This window comes from Gobio gobio (assembly GCF_949357685.1).
Source record: "Gobio gobio genome assembly, chromosome: 5".
Classification (NCBI taxonomy): Eukaryota; Metazoa; Chordata; class Actinopteri; order Cypriniformes; family Gobionidae; genus Gobio; species Gobio gobio.
Genome location: NC_137101.1, coordinates 27,395,728 through 27,418,074, shown reverse-complemented (window position 1 = coordinate 27,418,074; position 22,347 = coordinate 27,395,728). Strand labels below are relative to the sequence as shown.

The window sequence follows — 22,347 nt, the reverse complement described above, 5'->3', positions numbered from 1 at the left end:
TATAAAACTATAAGTATGATGTTATGTTCACCTAAAGTAAACTTACAAGTATACTTGCAGTATAAAACGACTAAAGTTTAATGAGAGTGCACTTTAAAGTGCACTTTCATATACTAAAAAAAGTGCTACAAGAATTAAAATAGTAAACTACTAGTGTACTTATAAGTTCAAATCAGTATTAATGAGAAACGTAGTTGTGAACTAGTTGTGCACTTAAAATGTACTACTGTTACACTTGTAGTACAATTAAACATAAAATTTTATATACTAAAAAGTGGACCTGTTTACTACAAGTACATTGATATTAGTATACTTACTACATAAAGTATACTTATAAATATACTTGAACTTTACTTAAGTATACTTCATAAAATGAAAGTATACTTCTTTTTCATAAGGGTTTAACTGTCACTTTTGCTCAATTTAATATGTATCCTTTCTTTCTTTCTTTCTTTCAAAAACAACTTTTGAATCGTAGTGTATGTGCATGAATGAGTGAGTACAAGTGAATGTTGGCCAAGCAAATGAATGAATGATCAGTAGGTGAGTGAGTGACTGTAAAGAATTGGAATTCTAAATGAAAGTTCTGGAGGAGTGAATGATAGAGGAAATAAGTGAGTGACTGGTATGAGGATCTGTAAAGAAAGAATATAACTGACAAGTATCGTTGATAAGAGTGTGATGAAACTTCAGTGCTGTTGGAATATGGATATGATGAATGATGAGGTTTTGAATTATGTTGTGTGGTTTTGATTGTGTTCATAAAATTCTACTTATGAAAAGTATTTGAGAGTAGGCCATTACAATAATACAATTCATTCAAAATAACAGGGAAAAAAGAATTATGAAATCTTATAAAACACCCAAACATGAAGTACCATCCCTTAGACAGCTCTCCTCGCCCGTACTTTTGAATTTGGATTACTCTGATATTGTGACATTTAGATTTTCTCCTCAGAAGGACTTAGTGGAGTTGAAGGCAAATATTACAATAATCATGGCCGCCCACGATGTGTCTATATCTGAGGCTGTGCCAAATTCAGATCTGAAACTGGAGGCTTTACTTCACACAATCAGTGCGAAAGAACGCAAACAGAAAGCAGTGAGTCATGTGATTGTGTAAGCTTTCAGACTGTGTAGAAAGTCCCTACTTAACAAGAGCAGTTGATCGTACTGCCATACACCAGGTTATAGTAAGTCATGGCATGAGAAATCATTCAGAATCTTTAAGTTTAATTAGCATATTTCACAGTACAGTATGCATTTGTGCAACAATTATAAAAAGGGACAAGAAAGACATTCTTACTTGGATCTGATTTGGAAAATGTGTCCCTGTCGAGCAGGTTTCTGTAAAAGGAAATTAAACACAAACAATTATAATTATGCAGGAAGAAAGACAAACTGGCAACACATTTGAGTGTGTGTGTGTGTGTGTGTGTACGTGTGTGTGTGCAGGTTTATATTACATTGTGGGCGCCAAATATCCCCGCAAGGATAGTAAAACCTGAAATCACCTGAAAAGTTCTCTGTGATGGGTAGGTTTAGGGTTAGGGGGTAGAATATACAGTTTGTACAGTATAAAAATCATTATGCCTATAAAGATTCCCCACAAAGATAGTGGTTTGTGTGTGTGTGTGTGTGTGTGTGTGTGTGTGTGTGTGTGTGTGTGTGTGTGTGTGTGTGTGTACTTAAGGAGTATTGAGGAGTAAATGGAGTAAAAGAAGTATTGTGTAGGAAAAGCCGGAGGTAGTTGTAATTGTTGTTACATTCATAACTCACAGACTACCTACACTGATCAGGCATAACATTATGACCTATTATGATTCTTATATTGTGTTGATTCCCTTTTGCTGCCAAAACAGCCCTGACCCATCGAGGCATGGACTCCACTAGACCCCTGAAGGTGTGCTGTGGTATCTGGCAACAAGATGTTAGCAGCAGATACTTTAAGTCCTGTAAGTTGCAAGGTGGGGCCTCCATGGACTCAAACTCGTTGTTGTGCTCATGAAACCATTCCTGAACCTTTGTGGCAGGGCGCATTATCCTGCTAAAAGAGGCCACAGCCACCAAGGAATACCGTTTCCATGAAAGGGTGTACATGGTCTGCAACAATGCTTAGGTACGTGTCAAAGTAACATCAACATGGATGGCTGGACTCAAAAGCCTTGAGTCTTGGCCGCCCATGACCCTGTCGCCGGTTCACCACTGTTCCTTCCTTGGACCACTTTTGATAGATATTGACCACTGCAGACCGGGAACACCCCACAAGAGCTGCAGTTTTGGAGATGCTCTGACCCATCCGTCTAGCCATTACAATTAGGCCCTTATCAAACTCACTCAAATCCTTACCCTGCCTAATATATCCCACCCACTAACAGGTGCCATGATGAAGAGATAATCAGCGTTATTCACTTCACCTCTCAGTGGTCATAATGTTATGCCTGATCGGTGTATATACCTGATACTTTTTCATAAGAAATATTTGTGTTCTATTAATAGATTTAAAATGAGAAAGACAAAATCATACAATTGGACATGACATTCCCTGTTAAAGGAAATTACTATACATAATAAATTGTACCTAATTGCACACAAGAGCAAAGTAATATATATATGTATTTGATCCTCATATGTTTAGCTGCCAGAAATAACATCTGTTAGGGTTAAGATGTGAAATAAATAAATAAATAAATAAACAAAACTTAATTTAATCAAAAAATACCATAAAAACTGTAATACTGTGAAATATTATTACATTATAAAATAAATGTTTTTCTAATTTAGCATGGTTTAAAATGTAATTTATTCCAATGCTATTAAATGAATTTTCTTCAGTGTCTTCAGTGTCACATGATCCTTCAGAAATCATTCTAATATGCTGATTTGGTGCCAACAACCAACATATAGATAAAATACATATTTGATTTTAATTCAAAATGCATCAATACGTTTATATTTCAAATCTTCTTTACTGAGCATATACTGAACAAGTGTCATCATCACAACAGCTTGTTCATGATTAAAGAAGTAATACAATACATTAGAGCATAACAATTGCCGTTCTGTTACATCTGACCCCAGTCTCTCTTCCAGAGTCACTTTAATAGCAAATACACGGTGTGTCTTGACCTTCACAAGCTAATTACGACGTACAAACGAAAAGTGACAGCCATAAAACTCCTGGTTAACTGCAGAATGAACCACCACAATATTCACAATAAGACCAGGAGCATATAAACCTTCAATGACATCACAGCCATGACCTCATTAACATATGACCACCCCCATTTACTTATGCAGTATTCATGAGCTTGGCACCTATGCAGAATTTAGTAAAACATTACAACGGTCATTTACATACAGAAGTCTTAAAGGTGCAGTATCCTGTTTAGAGAGGCTAGTCAATTTTTGGTGCACAACATAAGCATTATAAGTGTACAGTGAAATATAAACGGTGCCGAATATGCATGCGTTAAGGTAGATGTTGAAGGTAAACTTGGCAGGCGCAGCAGGGAAGAGTTGAAGTTCCGCATCTGGGCTTTAGTAACTGTGCATTAGTGCAGGTTGTGAGGTAAATGATTGTGTCAGTGGTGGGTTCTGAAAGTCTGCCCTGTCCTCTTTGATAAAATCTTGGGTTTTTCTGTTCCAAGTGGATGAAGGGATTTTGCTGAGGGACTGGAAATAAAGTCTTTCTGATCTAGAGCTTATACACAGACGTTCCATTATGAAGACATGCTTAGTATATCCCTTGACAACCAGGACAAATCCCTGGGATTGTCAGGGACTTCCATTTAGTGTTTTATGTACTCCCCCTTTCACCTGCTCTCTATTCTAAAGGAAAATTCCAGATTATTTTCATGCATATGTGGTGCATCGGTGGTGTTTATGGACACACAGAAAATATATTTACAGTAAATATATTTTACACTGAAAATAAATATATAATATAGAGTGAAAATATATTTACAGTAAATATATTTTAACGGAATTTAGCAGGCAAGCAGCCAATAAACACGCAACAAAAGAGTGATAGAATCGCTTACCAATCCTGTTTATGTGAAGTTATCTTTGTCAATCTTGTCAATGCCGGTAAAAAGTAAACCTGGTTACTTTTAAATGAAAGGGACATCACATCAAGACTTCTTTGAAAAAAAACTTCATCTTTTATTTGAGTATAACAACAGAGGAAATTACATAAGTCTCAATTAACTATCTATCCTGGTCTAATTATGATTTATTGATCTTTTTATCACCTGCACTTTTGAAAATATGAGGTTGATTATTTTATTTGTTTATTTATTTATTTTTAATGTGTTGTATGGATGATATATTTTCTGTGGAACCCAATAAATACAATGTTATATTTACAATGTAAATAAAAAAAAATGAAATTAAACATCACATACTATCCATAAAGCACTGGCATTCTGCCTTCAGAATAGCAAGCATACTACCATATTATTTCTTGTATTTTATGTGTGCTTAGCCAATTTTCCTTATGCATTGAAAATCTGTAGAACCATCAGCATTTGCCAAACTTTGCTGTATAAAGCCAGAGAACAATATATTCCTACATGCAATAACTGCAATTTTTGGAAAGACCTACATTTCCATGTGTCACATTTTTTAAATCGTTTCCTTGTTTCATCTGATTGGACTACCAAGACATTTGTAATTGGATTAAAATATAAATTAACTTTATATTTCTGTGATGATATACGGAGACCACTTAAAAATTTTTTTTGAATTAAAGTAAAAATATAATAGAATAAAAAAGATTTCAAAATATTAATAAAAAGAGTATACAAATATACATTTACCAGATATTTTCTGGACTGAAGCCCTCAAATAAGTGCTTTAACAAAAAATGTGAACAAAAAATTCACATTACTATATACTTTAAATCCTGCTAGGCTTCCATTGTAAGTATAACACTTTTCCTGCTCATTTTTACATGTCAGAAGTAAATAGATTTATTGAAAAGAACCCAGAATGCTCCTTTTAATCTGTGATTCCGGGCAGCTGCACACATGGGGTTACATCACTTTGGGTTTCCAGTGCTTGCAGGGTCCAGCGCGCTCGATAAGGGCTTCCACCTGACATGCTAATAAAATTGACACATGCTTCAAGGAGTTTTCAGTGGAAAGGATGATAAATGTATAAAAACAGCTCTTTCTCTCAGCTGTAATTTCCAGTGGGTGGGTGAATGTTCCTGGCAAGCTGACGAAGGGGAAAGACCTCAAGGACAAGAAGGCGAGAGAGAGACAGACGGGCAAAGAGAATGAGAGGGGGAAACGGGAAGAGAGTGAAGGAGAGTAAACGGAGAAACACTGAGGAGGAATTTACTAATAATGCATCTGCTAATAGCTCTGTTTATATGCACACACTGTCACTAAACGCAATTTGTGCTGCGCAATTCCCAAACTTGCATTATAGCATAGCTTTCCATCATTTAATCATCATTTAAAGAATGATCGGAATTAGTCCTGTATAAAAAATATAGCTGATCAAGTGTAGTCTATAGGCCTATCCATCCATCTCCATCTCCATCTTCTTCCGCTTTATCCAGGGCCGGGTCGTGGGGGCAGCAGTCTAAGCAGAGATGCCCAGACTTCCCTCTCCTTAGACACTTCCTCCAGCTCTTCCGGGGGGACACCGAGGCGTTCCCAGGCCAGCCGGAAGACATAGTCCCTCCAGCGTGTCCTAGGTCTTCCCCGGGGCCTCTTCTCCCGGTTGGACATGCCAGAAACACCTTCCCGGGAAGGCGCTCAGGAGGCATCCGGAACAGATGCCCGAGCCACCTCAGCTGACCCCTCTCGATGTGGAGGAGCAGCGGCTCTACTCCGAGTTCCTCCCGAGTGACTCAGCTCCTCACCCTATCTCTAAGGGAGCGCCCAGCCACCCTGCGGAGAAAACTCATTTCGGCCGCCTGTATCCGGGATCTTGTCCTTTCGGTCATGACCCAAAGCTCATGACCATAGGTGAGAGTAGGAACGTAGATTGACCGATAAATCGAGAGCTTCGCCTTACGGCTTAGCTCTTTCTTCACCACAACAGACCGGTACATCGACCGCATTACTGCAGAAGCTGCACCGATCCGTTTGTCAATCTCCCGTTCCATCCTCCCCTCACTCGTGAACAAGACCCCTAGATACTTGAACTCCTCCACTTGAGGCAGGAACTCTCCACCAACCTGAAGAGGGCAAACCACCCTTTTCCGACTGAGGACCATGGGCTCGGATTTGGAGGTGCTGATCCTCATCCCAGCCGCTTCACACTCGGCTGCAAACCGTCCCAGTGCATGCTGAAGGTCCTGGTTAGAAGGGGCCAACACAACAACGTCATCCGCAAAGAGCAGAGACGAAACTGCGTGGTCCCCAAACCGAATGAGAGCCCCTGGCCCCTGGCTGCGCCTAGAAATTCTGTCCATAAAAATTATGAACAGAACCGGCGACAAAGGGCAGCCCTGCCGGAGTCCAACATGCACCGGGAACAAGTCTGACTTACTGCCGGCAATGCGGACCAAACTCCTGCTTTGGTCGTACAGGGACCGGACAGCCCTTAGCAGAGGACCCCGGACCCCATACTCCCCGAGCACCCTCCACAGGATGCCGCGAGGGACACAGTCGAATGCCTTCTCCAAATCCATAAAACACATGTGGACTGGTTGGGCAAACTCCCATGAACCCTCCAGCACCCTGTAGAGGGTATAGAGCTGGTCCAGTGTACCACGGCCCGGACGAAAACCAGACTGTTCCTCCTGAATCCGAGGTTCTACTATCGGCCGTATTCTCCGGGGAGGCTGAGAAGTGTGATCCCCCTGTAGTTGGAACACACCCTCCGGTCCCCCTTCTTAAAAAGAGGGACCACCACCCCGGTCTGCCATCCCAGAGGCACTGTCCCCTACCGCCACGCGATGCTGTAGAGGCGTGTCAGCCAAGACAGCCCCACAACATCCAGAGACTTGAGGTACTCAGGGCGGATCTCATCCACCCCCGGTGCCTTGCCACCGAGGAGTTTCTTGACCACCTCGGTGACTTCAGCCCGGGTGATGGACGAGTCCTCCTCTGAGCCCCCAGCCTCTGCTTCCTCAATGGAAGGCGTGATGGCGGGATTGAGGAGATCCTCAAAGTATTCCTTCCACCGTCCGACGATATCCCCAGTTGAGGTCAACAGCCGCCCATCGCCACTGTAAAAAGCGTTGGTAGGGCACTGCTTCCCCCTCCTGAGGCGCCGGACGGTTTGCCAGAATCTCTTCGAGGCCAGCCGATAGTCCTTTTCCATGGCCTCACCGAACTCCTCCCAGGCCCGAGTTTTTGCCTCCACAACCACCCGGGCTGCAGTCCGCTTAGCCTGCCGGTACATGTCAGCTGCCTCAGGAGTCCCACAAGCCAACCAGGCCCGATAGGACTCCTTCTTCAGCTTGACGGCATCCCTTACTTCCGGTGTCCACCACCGGGTTCGGGGATTGCCGCCTCGACATGCACCGGAGACCTTACGGCCACAGCTCCGAGCGGCCGCTTTGACAATGGAGGTGGAGAACATGGTCCATTCGGACTCAATATCTCCAGCCTCCCTCAGGATCCGGTCGAAGTTCTGCCGGAGGTGGGAGTTGAAGATCTCTCTGACAGGGGGCTCGGCCAAACGTTCCCAGCAGACCCTTACAGTACGCTTGGGTCTGCCGGGTCTGTCCAGCTTCATCCCCCGCCATCGGATCCAACTCACCACCAGGTGGTGATCAGTTGACAGCTCCGCCCCTCTCTTCACCCGAGTGTCCAAGACATTCGGCCGCAGGTCAGATGAAACGACCACAAAGTCGATCATTGACCTACGACCTAGAGTGTCCTGGTGCCATGTGCACTGATGGACACTCTTATGCCTGAACATGGTGTTCGTTATGGACAAACCGTGACTAGCACAGAAGTCCAATAACTGAACAACACTCGGGTTCAGATCAGGGGGGCCGTTCCTCCCAATCACGCCCCTCCAGGTGTCACTGTCATTGCCCACGTGGGCGTTGAAGTCCCCCAGTAGAAGGACGGAGTCCCCAGTCGGAGCACTTTCCAGCACCCCTCCCAGGGACACCAAAAAGGCCGGGTACTCTGCACTGCCGTTCGGCCCGTAGGCACAAACAACAGTGAGAGACCTATCCCTGAGCCGAAGCCGCAGGGAAACGACCCTTTCGTTCACCGGGGTAAACTCCAACACATGGCGGCAGAGCTGGGGGGCTATAAGTAAACCCACATCAGCCCGCCGCCTCTCACCATGGGCAACTCCAGAGTGGTGAAGAGTCCATCCTCTCTCGAGGAATGTGGTTCCAGAGCCCAAGCCGTGCGTAGAGGTGATTCAACCTCACGCACAATCTCAGGCTCCTTCCCCGCCAGTGAGGTGACATTCCATGTCCCAAGAGCCAGTTTCCGTGTCCAGGGATCGGGTTGTCTAGGCTCCTGCCTTCGACTGCTTATGTGAAAGCTATTTATTGTGCACTGACACTTTTTTGATGAGAGCGAAACTTGAACTAAGTTGAGCTGCATGATGATATTGATGACTATTGAATACGTTACGCGCCAATTATTTGTAATTATATAATTATAATTATATATTTTCAGTGTAGAATGATAATAGTTAAAGCATTATACTTATAGTTAACGTTATAGTTATCGTCATTGGTGTTAATGGACCCTATTATGTTAAAAATGTCAAGTTACATACCTTTATTTAAGTTAAGGTATTATTAAAGACCAAGAATTAACAATAAACATAGGGTGCATTTAATAAAGGCTGTAAAACATGTGTTAGTTCATTCAGTAATGTCAATTACTGCTACACTGAGAAATGTACACGGACCAAGTATTTCAGGCACTTGTTGCGCTCACTCGACTCTTCACGACCAATCGCTTATTGTACCCCCAAGTTGTAAGTCGCTTTGGATAAAAGCGTCTGCTAAATGCATAAATGTAAATGTAAATGTAAATTAATTGAACCTTATTGTTCAGTTTTACCAATCAAATGTATGTGTGTGTGCATTTGAATCTGGTAGAAAATGTGCATGAAAACATTGTCTTGTGCACAGTTATTAACAGTGTTGTGGGTAACGCATTAAAAGTAACACAAGTTATGTAATCAGATTACTTTTTTCAAGTAACTAGTAAAGTAACAGATTACATTTATTTTTACAAAACAATATCCGAGTTACTTTTTTCAAATAAGTAACAGAAGTTCATTTGTTTTCCATTTATTGACAGACATTTGTCCTGTCCCCATGTTGAGAGAAATTGAGAATAAGTGCAAAGGCGTTGTGTGCGCTGTGTGAACACATAATGCTTATTACAGTTTTAGACTAAGGGTACGTTTACACGACAACAACGTATTAAAAACGTAAAAGTCTTTTCGCGTACAGATGACAACACTATCAAAACAGCGAAAATGCTGCCAGGCCAGTAGTTGCCACTTTGTAAAGAATAACTATGCGCCTATAGAGTGAACACGTAATACACATGTGCATGCCATCACCGTTTTCACAAATTCGTGTTTTTGTAGTTTAAATGGAGACGATAATGTTATTGTTTTAATATAAAAAACGTGCACTTTGAAACCCGTTTTCAAAGCTTTTCAGGCCCCCAATACAATGTTGTCATGTATATGAATGGCCTGCCAAAATGTGAATAACTTTTTCAGTTTAACGCGTTAAAAATATTTAACGCAATTAACGCAGCATCGATTTTTTTTTCTGTCATCCTTTGGCTGCGCTACAGTATATGATCACGCCATCTTTCGTTCTAAGGGCTATTAAACCATTCAAGCATGATAAGACACACAAATAACAACTTAAATCTCCACTGGCACATCGTGAATCTCATCTCTATGTGACACATACAGGACTCATTCAGTTTTCTCTTTTGTGCTTGAACGGACAAAAGCACACAAATGTTTGCCAAAATGTCCGCTTGGTCGAGAATCCTTGTAAGCGCAGTCTTAAATTAGTTAAAAAGTGTTAAATGAACACAAACGTTGTGAGGACATTGGATGCGTGTCAGATCCGGATCCTCACCATATGCTGACTTAAAGTGACAGCAGCCTAATAAACTTCTGCTGTGATGTTGTCACGATCATCTGTCACCTTCAGCACTACATTACCCAGAATCCTTCCTGTTCCACCACCTGCACGCATTCTTCAATCAAGTCAAGTCAAGTCAACTTTATTTATATAGCGCTTTTTACTATGCAGATTGCTTCAAAGCAGCTTCACGGTGTTAAACAGGAAAATAATGCAACATAATTTTATTCGGCCGTTCAGCCGCTCCGGAGAAAATGGTGATGTCATCTAGCTCATTCCAATGATCATACAGTGACAATGTGGGCATTAGATTAATAATTCGATCAGTAATTTATTTGATATGGTTCATTTAGTTTACTAATTAGTTTTATTTGGATATTTCGTTTTCAATCACCACCAGCTGTCTACTATCACCTCATCACCCCAGCACCAGATATGTTCTTCTTCTGTTTCATTCTCTGGTTGTCAGGTATCGTCTATGTATAGTGTGTGTTGCCACTGCATGCCTGCCTGTCTTGTTGAGAACTATTCGTGTTATTAAACTTGTTGGAACTTTATTCATCATTATCATCATCGTCGTCTGTTTGCCTGCAACCACCAGTGACAGATGTCTGTCATTAATATAAATAAATAAAAAAAAGACAATGAGAAAATAACTCACTGCTCTTGACTGAACTTTTGTAGCTTCAATAAAGATTAATCTATATTTAATTTATAATTTATGCAATGAAGACTGTGAAGTGTTTGATAACTTTCTGTATTCATTTCCTACATGTTAGATCAAATATTTAAAACATACTGTCTTTATGTTGTTTCTACATTCATTTGGAGATTAAATGTGAAATTATTACAATATAATGTTAGGTGACCTTAATCGCGATTAATTACAGAAAAAAAGTGTGATTAATATTTTTTTTTTAACCGACTGACAGCACTAGTCAAAACACATAAAACCTTTTTCCGGTTTTGTTGTGTTGTAAACAGCCCCTGAATATGATCATGCATTTACTCATCTCACTTGCACAAAAACAGATTCACTATTAAATGGATGAAAACAGTTAAATGGAAACTCAGAATAGTATGCAAACCTGCAATAATTAAAGATGTAAATTAATACAAATATACTTTCCCCCGGTTTCACAGACAAGGCTTAAGCTAGTCCTAGACTAAAATGCATGTTTGAGTTGTTTTAACTGAAAGAAACATCTTAAAATATGTCAGTGACATTGTTTTGTCTTAAGATGCACACCAGTAATTTTTTTCAAGGGCACATAAAAGTTACTTAAATGTCCTAATTGAACTAATGCCTAAACATAGTTTAACCTAAACCCTGTTTGTGAAACCGGGCCTTTATGTATTTGATCTCACTTTATTAACCAATGTCTTTGCTGCTGACCTTTGATGATCCAATTCAACCATGTCAATAAGCAAAAATGGCTTTAGTTAAACATCACATTTGTGTTTCATTTAGTTTGTTTTTATTGCTGAAGTAAGAGTGTTACACTTTCTTCTCTTGTGTCTGCAATCCATAATGGCAGCACAGCTAAAAGGTTTGTAGGGAGTAACACAACATTGTAATCAGGGCTTGACATTAACACCCGCCAACCCGCCATATGCGGGTGGATTTCAGCAGTGGCGTGTTAGTCACTCCCACTACCCACTTTGGCCGGTTAAATTTTTTTGTAGTCTTCTCAAAAGGCATCTGTTATAATCGCTTTATGTGCGATCGATGTACGAATAAGATTCATTCATCATACAGTGATTGACTGTTTTTGTTCTATTTCAGCAGCGAAAATAGTCTTAAACAAAGATCACAACCATAGCGCATCATTTAGGGACCGTCTCTAAAGTTACGTACGACATTGGTATACACGTTTCTAACTTCAATAGCATTTGAAGAGAAGGACTTCCAGTCATAAAACTGACTGTAAAGTGTTCATCTAGGTGTCAGGCATGATGCACTCCTTTTAGATTTGTGATATTTAATCAAATAAACTGTCAAATCACATGCAAATATGGATATGTATTTCACTAGGCTAATGTATCGTATACAACATATGCTAGATTTAAATATGCCATAGCTAATAGAACACTGATGAGAATATTGCTTGAGAATAAATTATATTTACACCAATTTTTCAGACAAGCAACTTTTGCTGTTTCTCTGATTTAGGAGCTTTACACAAAACCTTATCAGAGCTAAAAAGGAATATTTGATGAACTGTCATGTTATGCATTTCATGTAGACTTGATTTGGGTGTGTACAGTGGTCATTTACACATAGCCAACAACAAATTTCTGGCCAGTGAAAATGATGAGTGGCTAGTAACTTTGGAAAACCACTAGCCACAGTGGCTGGTGAGCAAAAAAGTTAATGTCAAGCCCTGATTGTAATGCATAACTTTAAAAATAACTTTCCCCATCACTGGTTAAGAATGAATATTGACTGGAATTAGCTTCTAGTGAAACCAGATGGCAATTGGTTAATAAGACAGGTTGTGTGTTGAAATACAAAATGAAACTATCACAACCATTTAGTGAATTTGCCCTAGAGCGACCTGTCTTCACCAAATAAACTGCCAATAGATTGAGCGACACTGCTAAAGGTTTCTAAACCCGAAGTTCACGGGTGGCATCAAAAGTGCAGCGTGAACTCCAGTCAGAGTGTAAATAACAGGGCAAGAGGGAGTAGGAGGATAATAGAGCTCTCTGTGCAACCGTCATCTATTTCATCCGCTGACAGGATACAGACAGATGCAGCCCCTCTGAGCTAGAGTGAGGGGTGCCAGAGTGAGAGACATCAAAGCTGGAAGTGAAAGCGCGGGTGAGATGTTACTTGTCACATGTTAGGAATCCCTGTGTAAAAAGCACAGAGGAAAACGTGACATTCCCGGCAGTTCACACCCACCCACTCTCCCTCTCTCCCAGAAAACATCCAGGCTGTCTCCCTTAATAACGGCCAAGTGTTCAGACAGTGCAGTCTGTATGTCTTCAACAAGATCAGAGGTTCAAGCCAACACTGTACATCATAACGGCCAGAAATAAACAAATCATTATCCCTGTGCCTTCATTTTCCTGTGTCAATCCTCTGACCAACTGAATTTAGTGGAGCATGTTATAGACTCATGTATCAGCCTCTATCTGCAAATTTAAAAAAAAGTGAATGTTCTGTAAAATATGTAATTTTTAATATGCTTTTTTATGCCAACATTCGGTTTAATATGTATCCTGGATATTGGTATATCTGCATTGTCCATTGTAAAACAACAAAATTCTAATTCATTAAATCGTTGAGTAATATGACAGAAAACAGGCTTGCTGTCAAAGCTTCAAATACCACCAAATACCACTTAATAATTGTCACAATCACGTTAGTTTGGACTTATGTTACATCGTCGTCTGCCTTCGCCACTCATTTGTTGTCACAGACACTATGTTCAGCTGTGCACTCATCAATCACCATCATTATCACCAGTATATACGTTCAGTTCCGTTTTCATTTCATTGTCCGGTGTCATCTAATGTGGATGTGTTGCTCTGTTCCTGTTCTTGTAAATCATTGTGTGGATTTATTAAATATTACAGAGTTATCTTCATCTTTGTGTGTGTTTATACAACCAGCCGTGACAATAATGAAGCTACAAATGAATTAACAGACATTGGATAAATCCTCCTACGCTCCTCTCAAATCTTTGTACAGAACTCCATTGATCAAACCTTCATCCCAGTAATAATCAATGTGTTAAATGTGATTTTAAGTAGAGCATCTTCCTGGATCCAGCATTGTTGTATCAGCCAAAGAAAGTAGGGGAGAGCTGGGCACAACCTAACGCTTTTTGACTTTCTCAGTTTGTGTAAATCCACTTGGGGTTCGGAGTATTTCTTTTTTCCCACATTAATTGCACACGTCTAGTACAATTATGTGGTTTTGTTTCATTAATACAGTGTGAACTTTTTTCTTGATTTACCCTGAAAGAATGGAAGTGAAATGTGACAACATGCCCCGTAGGTGGGGTACATTGTAACATGACCAATTGACAGCATAAAAAGGTTACTTGAAATAAAAAAAAAAATATCCAGGACAAACTAAAATATTTTGTCAACAAAATACAATTATTAACTTTTTTAAATAAAATAATGGCATTTTTTAATCATTAAAAATATACACATTTTTGAGTTTGACAACAAACACATCGCTAAATACAGCTAAACAACATAGTTAAAAACATAATAGTAATGAATCATTTCTGAACATTAACTCTCAGTCATTATTCACCCTTTCCTCATGGTTTCTCAAAAGAATTCATAAAAGTATAGAATATAATGGCATATTTCTAATAATAACTTTTGCTATGGTTAAATAAGTGTTCAGTAATATCTTCCAGAGATTTTTTAATTTTGGCGCTATTTTTTCACTAAATAATGTTGATATGGCAAACTAGTAAATACACTAAGTTTCGTCATTCTGGCATGTGTGGAAAGGGTTAAAACATGCGTGTTAAAACTAACCCCGCGTAAGGTTGTGCCCCGCGCTCCCCTACAACTGGACCCAACTCCATTATTGTTATGTACTGCTCCAAGACTTTGAGTTGGAGATCCAAATGCAGCTTTATTAAAGGGACAATCCAGACACGTAATCCAATGTACAGGCAATGGGTCAATAAACAGGCAGGCAGTCAAAACCAATAAACAAGGCAGGAGTGACAGGCAAAAGGGTAGTCCAAAAACAGGCAGAGAGCCCAGATAAATGAAAAGCTAGGAATAAACGCTCAGAGATGCAGTGTAACATATACAAAACCTCACTGTGAATGGCAGGGTGAACAGGCTAGATATAGGCAGAGGTAATGAGGTAAATGAGAAACAGGTGTAAATAATGAGTGCTGATGAGTCCGGGCAACGGATTATGGGTAATGTAGTCTTTGATGGAAGGACAGTCCAGGGTGGAGTGCCCTCTGGTGGTAATCACGGGGCACTCTCACTGGTGATCGTGATAATTATCAAATTCTCATTGGTCAAATGTTGGTGCTAAAGTGAAACATGTCATCTTTTGTCACGTGAAACATTTTTCACCCACGTCCTTAAAAATCACACAATTCCCATTGAATTCAATGGATTTGCCAGTGTCCTCTGACACATTTGGATTTTTTTAATTAATATTTAAAATTTTGATTTACATATAAGTTTGTTGTGTTATAGTTTCAGCAATGGTTTTGATAGTTTTTAGATTTGTATATATTTTTATGTTTTAGTTTAATAATTATATTTAAGAAATGTACAACGAACAGAACATTGCCGGAGTATTACGTTTTTTTTGTTTCAGTTTCACCCTGTATTTAAAGAAATGGTTCATGATTGTCATAAAAAAAAGTGCCTTAAGGTGTCTTAAACACCTATAAACTTTCATTTCTGCCTGGTTTTAGCAGTTACAGTAAGGTTAAGGTGTGGAACTTATTTGACTACTGTGTGTTTCTTTGAAAGGAATGTTGTTAATGGAAAAAGATTGATGCCAAAAAAATGTGGATCCAAGAACGCATTTTTTGTTTTCAGTTTTGTTTCAGCCTGATGGGAAGATCCTTTCCTTGCGCATATGTTGATGTAAATATAATCTTGCGGATTTAGTGTTGGTCAACTGGGACGGCCACCATGCTTTAATCACCGCCGTGGCCACGCAGCAATCAGACTCGCTGAGAGTGGCAAGGGAATCGGTTCGTCAGAGGCGCAGCTGTTTGAATACCAAGAGAGAAGCAGGGGCTTTTAATTAAAGAACAGTCACAGTAAAGTGGACCTGCTACGCTTTCCTGCCATGTCATTTTACAGGGGGAGGAGAGGGGTGCAACAGAGGAACTAAGGAAGTGTGATAAAGGATTATATGACTACACAAAGGTAGAGCAATAAAACAAGAGCAGAGAGGGGCAAGGGAAGTGGGATGTGTAAATATGACACCAATTTTCAAAGAAATACCTTTTCTAAAGATATGAACACAGATTTAACAGCTCAGAGAGGAAGGTTAAGGCCTTTTTGGGGGGGGGGGGGGGGGGGGGTCTTAAACCTGTGCTGCAATAAGTTAATTTGTGAAATTTCTTCACAACTAAATATTCCACGGTCAACTGTTAGTGGTATTATAACAAAGTGAAAGCAATTGGAAAGTGGTAGGCCACGTAAAATCACAAAGCGGGGTCAGCGCATGCTGAGGCGCACAGTGCACAGAAGTCGCCAACTGCTACAGATCTCCAAACTTTGTGTGGCCTTCAGATTAGCGCTTGAACGGGTCTCCATGGCCGAGCAGCTGCATCCAAGCCTTAAATTACCAAGTGCAATGCAAAGTGTAAAGCATGCCGCCACTGGACTAGAGCAGTGGAGACGTGTTCTCTGGAGTGATGAATCACACTTCAACCCGATAGAAAAAAGTTGGGATGAATTAGAGCGGAGTCTGAAAGACAAGCCTTCTCATCCAACATCAGTGACTGACCTCACAAATACGCTTCAAGAAAAATTCCCTAGACACACTCCTAAGCCTTGTGGAAAGCCTTCCCAGAACAGTTGAAGCTGTTATAGCTGCAAAGGGTGGGGCAACTCCATATTAAACTCTACGGATTAAGAATGGGTTGTCATTAAAGTTCATGTGCATGTAAAAACTTTTGTCCCAAATGTCCCAAAATATAGTGTAGCAAATAAATTGACTGGAAACTTGCAGAAAAGAACAACATGGGCACTGATTGCTTTTTTACCAGCTAGAATCCTTTGATTAAACAGCTTTACCTGGAAGCAATCATCCTGTAATTATTTGTAATTAATTATACAAACTCAATAACAAAATAAACACGCACCAATCATGCACAGGATGTTCAAGAAATAAAGAAAAAATGCCTAAAATAAATAAATAAATATGATAACCAATAACGAAAGAAACACCCAGAAAATCGAGGCAAATACATATATTGAGTTTTTAATGATTTTATATAATTTCAGCTGAAATAAGCATCACATCTTAATTTAATCAAATTAATGTGATTAAGGTGGTTATGATTAGGGCTGGAGTAGGAGTTTGAGCCATATTTAAGCAATCTTTTCCCTCTCATTTCAAGGATAGGTTAGGGTTAGGGTTAGGTGGCCTATGATGTTTGACAGGAATGTGGTCATCCAACCAAGGATGTTGATCTATTAACATGTCCTGCTAAATCACATTGTGCGTGAAGGACAGGGCTTTAAAACCAAGAACAGTGGCAATAAACACCTAGCATGTTACTTGAAAGTCATCAAATCAGCAAAAAGAAAGTAGAAGTAAGGAGGTCAGTCGAATGGGGGGATAAAAACACATGGTCTATAGACACTTTAAAGAACTTGAAAAGAAGAAAATAAATTAAACTCTTAACTTCTTTTAGAATGCCATGCACAAGATGCTGCAAAAGACACATGACACGAGTGAAATGGTCAAACATGTCTGTATAGTGCATGTTTAAATAGAAAAACAATGGAAAAGTATAGTGCAGATAAAAATCATTCTGTGGTGAAGTAAATACTTCAGGAAAAATCAAATGTAATTTCTACATGAAAAATGTAGCTCCGGCAAGAATAAAAAGAAAGGAAAAGTCAATTCTATATTAGTACACAATTCAAGCTTGTAGAAATGAAAGCATAAATATAAACGTTATAAAATTAAGTTACACAAATATTCTGATACTGGTGTTCCTATCATGCAGTGGGGCTTGAATAATTAATAACGTTGATTTTTCGCTGTTTTCCAGCTGTTTTATCATTGCATTTGTTGTTAGGTTTAGTAACTTGACATTTTGTGACATTTGGAGGTCAATTTCTACTCAAAACGACACATTCATACTCAAAAACGATCCATTAAATGTTACAAATCATTGTATATTGTGTGCCAAGTATTGAAGTCTCTGTGTTCATGTGTCGCATATTTCTATTATGTAGATATGGTGTCTACACCATATCTATTTTAATATTTACTTGTTTTTAAGTAAAACGTACACTTTAAAAGCATGGTTTAATTCAGTGTTATATTGTTTGAATAAAATGTAATGCAAAGGAAACTTACCTTTTACAAGTTAAAATTATTTATTTTCTTTGTTAATTTTACTTAACTTGGTTAAGTAGAGTTTACTTAATTCCATATGTGAAATGTACTTTGAAAATCTGCATGTAAAAACTTGCAAAAGAAAAAATTAAGTAAATTGTAATTTTTTTTCAGTGTAGAATGGAAAAAGCGTTCTGTTTTCACTTAAAAAACAACCCAACATTCCAGCACTTCCTGAAACTCGCACCAGGTTCATCATATATCCATCATATATCCTGAGTGTAGATGAGCATTTTAAAGCTACACTGTGTAACTTTTTTAGTTTATTCTTAGCTAAAAACACTTAGTTCTATCAAAAATATATGTGCTCATTAATGTATATTTACTTCTTTCAAGTAATAAAGTATTCTCGTAAGTTTATAATATGCCATTTAAAATACATACGGGTAGGGGTTCGAATGCAGGTCGCCATGTTGCCCCTCCATCTTGAAAGTACATTAGCCAAAGAGGGACATACCCGTAAATTCAAGCTTCGCATTTCGCGTTTTAACACTCGATGGCACTGTACAAAATTCCCTGCCTCGCGCATGTGCGCGTCAACTTGTTCAGACTTGTCTGGTGCATGCGCAGAGAGTTTTCATCTCAGCAGCGTCCAGTAACAGAGTTATACGGAGTTTTCCTGGCTTGTTTATTCCTCAAAAGTCTGTTTTTCCTTGTGTGGTATTTCTGTGCGTTAATAACTCCGTAAGTAATAATAGTTATTGTCATTGTAGATGTGTTTCAGAGTGTGTCATCGCGTAATTCAGTTGATGTCACCTCAGAAGTATTTTTGTGTCAACATACAATAATGCTCACCTATTTGAATAATCATTGTTATTTTGTTATCAACAATGTTTATTAGTTTATAGAAAATATTTGCTTGTAATGTATGTTGATGGAAATATGTATCAGGTCTGATCGGCATATTAACAATTGTTATACAGAGCGCACAGCAGTGCTAAAGCTGCGCACACACTTTTGTAATCCGACACCGTGTGTTAGCAGCAGCAGGCAGCTCCGCTCCTTTTAATGCAGCTGCATTTAGTGCCTATATATGGTACAATAAGCTCTGGTTTACGGTTACATTATACAAATGTAACTTATAAGTATAGTTATACAGTTCTTAACTGTGTATCTTCTGTCATATCATTATCATGTATATTATTCTCTCACAGAAACCACATTTATTTACATATCCACGCATACCTGTTTATGCCTTGCAATTGAATGACTGAATAAACATTACTATCATCAAAGTTCACTCTGGATTAGCTGCAGTTCTTTCTAGCCGAATAATTAGGCCAGTTGAGTTCCAACCATCCCACTGCGCACAGAATATCCCACAGGCACCGTGTCGAATGTGGACGAGGTCGAACTGGAAGCCATGTTAATCTTGGACTAAATCGGCCACCGTAGGAGTTAAAACGAAATCGGAATTGAGAGGAACAGAAACTAAAATTCACTGGATGGTCATATACCTTTTCACCGCTAGCTCAGGCAAGTTTTGTATCTACTCATGAGTTTTTTTGCCACTTCAATAAATGCCTCTTCTAGCACTATAGCTTAAGTGATTGTCTTTATTTCCATAAATAGCCGTTATAGACGTTTTAATTCATATTTGACTTTGAGTGCTCTAAAATTATTCCTCCTGGTGCTTTTTGAATAAGGGATCCACCCCTGATCTAGAATGGCTTTATGGTATTTAGTTTATAAACACATTTAATATAAAATCAAATGCACAAAACTGCAAATTTTATGACAAAAAAATTGTCTGTAATCAGTCATTTTACATAAAAAATTTAATAAAATTAGAAAATAAAAAAAAGATATTATCCTAAATTTCCACAAATTACCACGGTTACATTAAGTGTTACCACGGTGTATCCAACCTGGATGGTGATTGTTGGTTAACAAGTATTATAACTGAATCGGCTCAGTGTTTCTCCTGATTTGCACGTTAGTTGTTGTTGATTAAGTCAGCGCTGTTTTAACTGGCTTTAAACTAAGTTAAATCACAGAGAGACTTGCAGCTTGTACCAGAGACCTCTATACCAAACTCGAACACTTCTCACTGGCTGTTTAGTGTTGTGTGATCGAGACACTCAGCAAGCAAAAACATTTGTGAGCTTGTGAGTTGCACGCTGCACAACTAGCGCTATTTCGTTTTGCTTTTGGCATATTAATGTTTTCTGGGCCTAAAATCTATTACTGCCACCTTGTGTTGAGATTGTGAAACTGCACGATTTGTAAATTATGTGTGGCGGGCCACATATAATATATTTTAATAGACAAGCTGCGGGCCGTTTAAAATTCATCCCCAGGCCGCATTTGGCCCCCGGGCCGGACTTTGGACACCCCTGGCGTAGGGTGAATAAGCTTCAGGGTAAGGCTAAATGCGCTTCGAATTTAAAAACACATTTAAATAGATTTCCTTGAAATAGATTCAAGTTATGTGTCACCACACAACCTACACATCCCAGCATTAATGCTCCTGATAAATTATTTGTTATTAAAGTGTCTACATTCACAAACCACTATTACTTTTAACTGAAAAGCAAGCATACTGTATGCAGGATTTGGCATGGCAGAAAGTGCGCTCCTTTTATATTCACTAAAAAGCTGTCACTCATTTTAGTTCATCATGACCTCACAAAGATCCGTTATAATCAATGAAGCTGACTGCACAATGAATGTCTTATTTACATATTTTGTTTGTTATAATGAGAGGATTTGGGAGCGTACAGAACTCAGAATTCACTCACTGCTAAAACACACCAGAGTTTTTGTTCAGTGCTAACTTACAAAACCTCTGATTTAATAAAATCAATAGATATGTTTGTGGTTGGCTACATTTCTCAACGCTGCAAAAACACACTTAACAAACTTTTCTTCATAGCGCAAACACAGATGCACACTAGACAGTTTGCCTAAATCTGTTTTGCCAATATGCTATAATCGTTATAGAAAAAAATTATCCTAGACCAGCAGTTATGGGAAGCTTTTCCCTCTAAGCAGCAGCAGTCAGTGGTTTGAGTGAGAAAATTCATATAGTCTTGTGGCCAGGAGAAGGCTAAGCCTAGGACTTTTCTACTAACAAAATTCTGACAATGTCTGAAGCAGCACATCACCTTTTGTAAATCAACATGTTTGTAATTTTGAAGGCCACAGTTAAGCTTCATTATACAGATGTCTACCTAAAGACATTAATAGCCACAAAAACCGCTTCAATTTCACAGGAATTATTCACAGAAGTTCTGCTAACTGACGGGGGAAAAACAACAACATATGTCTAATTGCCAACACAGAGTCTGATTACCAATTATATATATATATATATATATATATATATATATATATATATATATATATATATATATATATATATATATATATATATATATATATATATATATATATATATATATTTCATGAAATTTTCAGTAAAATATCCAAAAACCACAAGGCTAGTGTTATATATTTTGTTCAGTTGAGTACTTACAATATCCCAAATGTTTCCAACTATTTGTAAATCGTGAGAAATTGCTATTTTAACCAAAGCTATTTTCGCCTGTTGATGGCGTCATATCTGCACCAGCCTCGGTTTCTGGTTTTATTTTGCAGAAACGCTTTACTCTCACTGCAATGTGAACAAGTGTCATAGCAGCCGCCAAGTGAACGCACAGAGTAACGTCATAACATCATTTTCAACACACTCAGATGTATCTAATATGATAAACAGAGCTGCATTACCTCATACTCATAACCGGAAAACCGGAAGTGGCGCCGGCGACTGTGTCATAATAAAGGTCCCGCTGGTGACTGTGTCATAATAAAAGCTCTTCTCTTTGCTGATCCTTGCTGCTCTTCTCATTAAAATTCGCTCCAGCGGCCGTGCTCATACTACACTAATGTTAATAATCGCATCCATGAACATGATTTCTGCCCGAGTTCTATCCTGATTCTTTTCCACCGGCTGTGAGGTGAAGACCACATGTCCCAAGATTCTGTGCTCAAATGTGGAGTCATCAAACTACGCCTTTGTTTTGAACAGGCGACCTCTAGCGGACAGAAAAGTTACATAGTGCAGCTTTAATAAAAATCAATGTTAATTAGGACAGAGACAAAAAAGCAGGAGCCAAAAATATTTAGCATTTTACATAAACATTACATAAACCTAGTCCATCATTTACATAATAGTGCTAAGAAATAACCAAAT

The 22,347-nt window shown here is 39.0% G+C and overlaps 1 protein-coding gene across 1 annotated transcript in view; it reads right to left on the bottom strand.

Annotated features, from left to right (window-relative positions):
• LOC307126812 (copine-8) overlaps nucleotides 1–22,347 on the bottom strand; it is a 153,514-nt gene that overhangs the window by 96,201 nt on the left and 34,966 nt on the right. Inside the window, exon 2 of the mRNA XM_079817530.1 lies at nucleotides 1,307–1,347. Coding sequence (XP_079673656.1) covers nucleotides 1,307–1,347 — 41 coding nt within the window. The remainder of the gene's footprint in view (nucleotides 1–1,306; nucleotides 1,348–22,347) is intronic.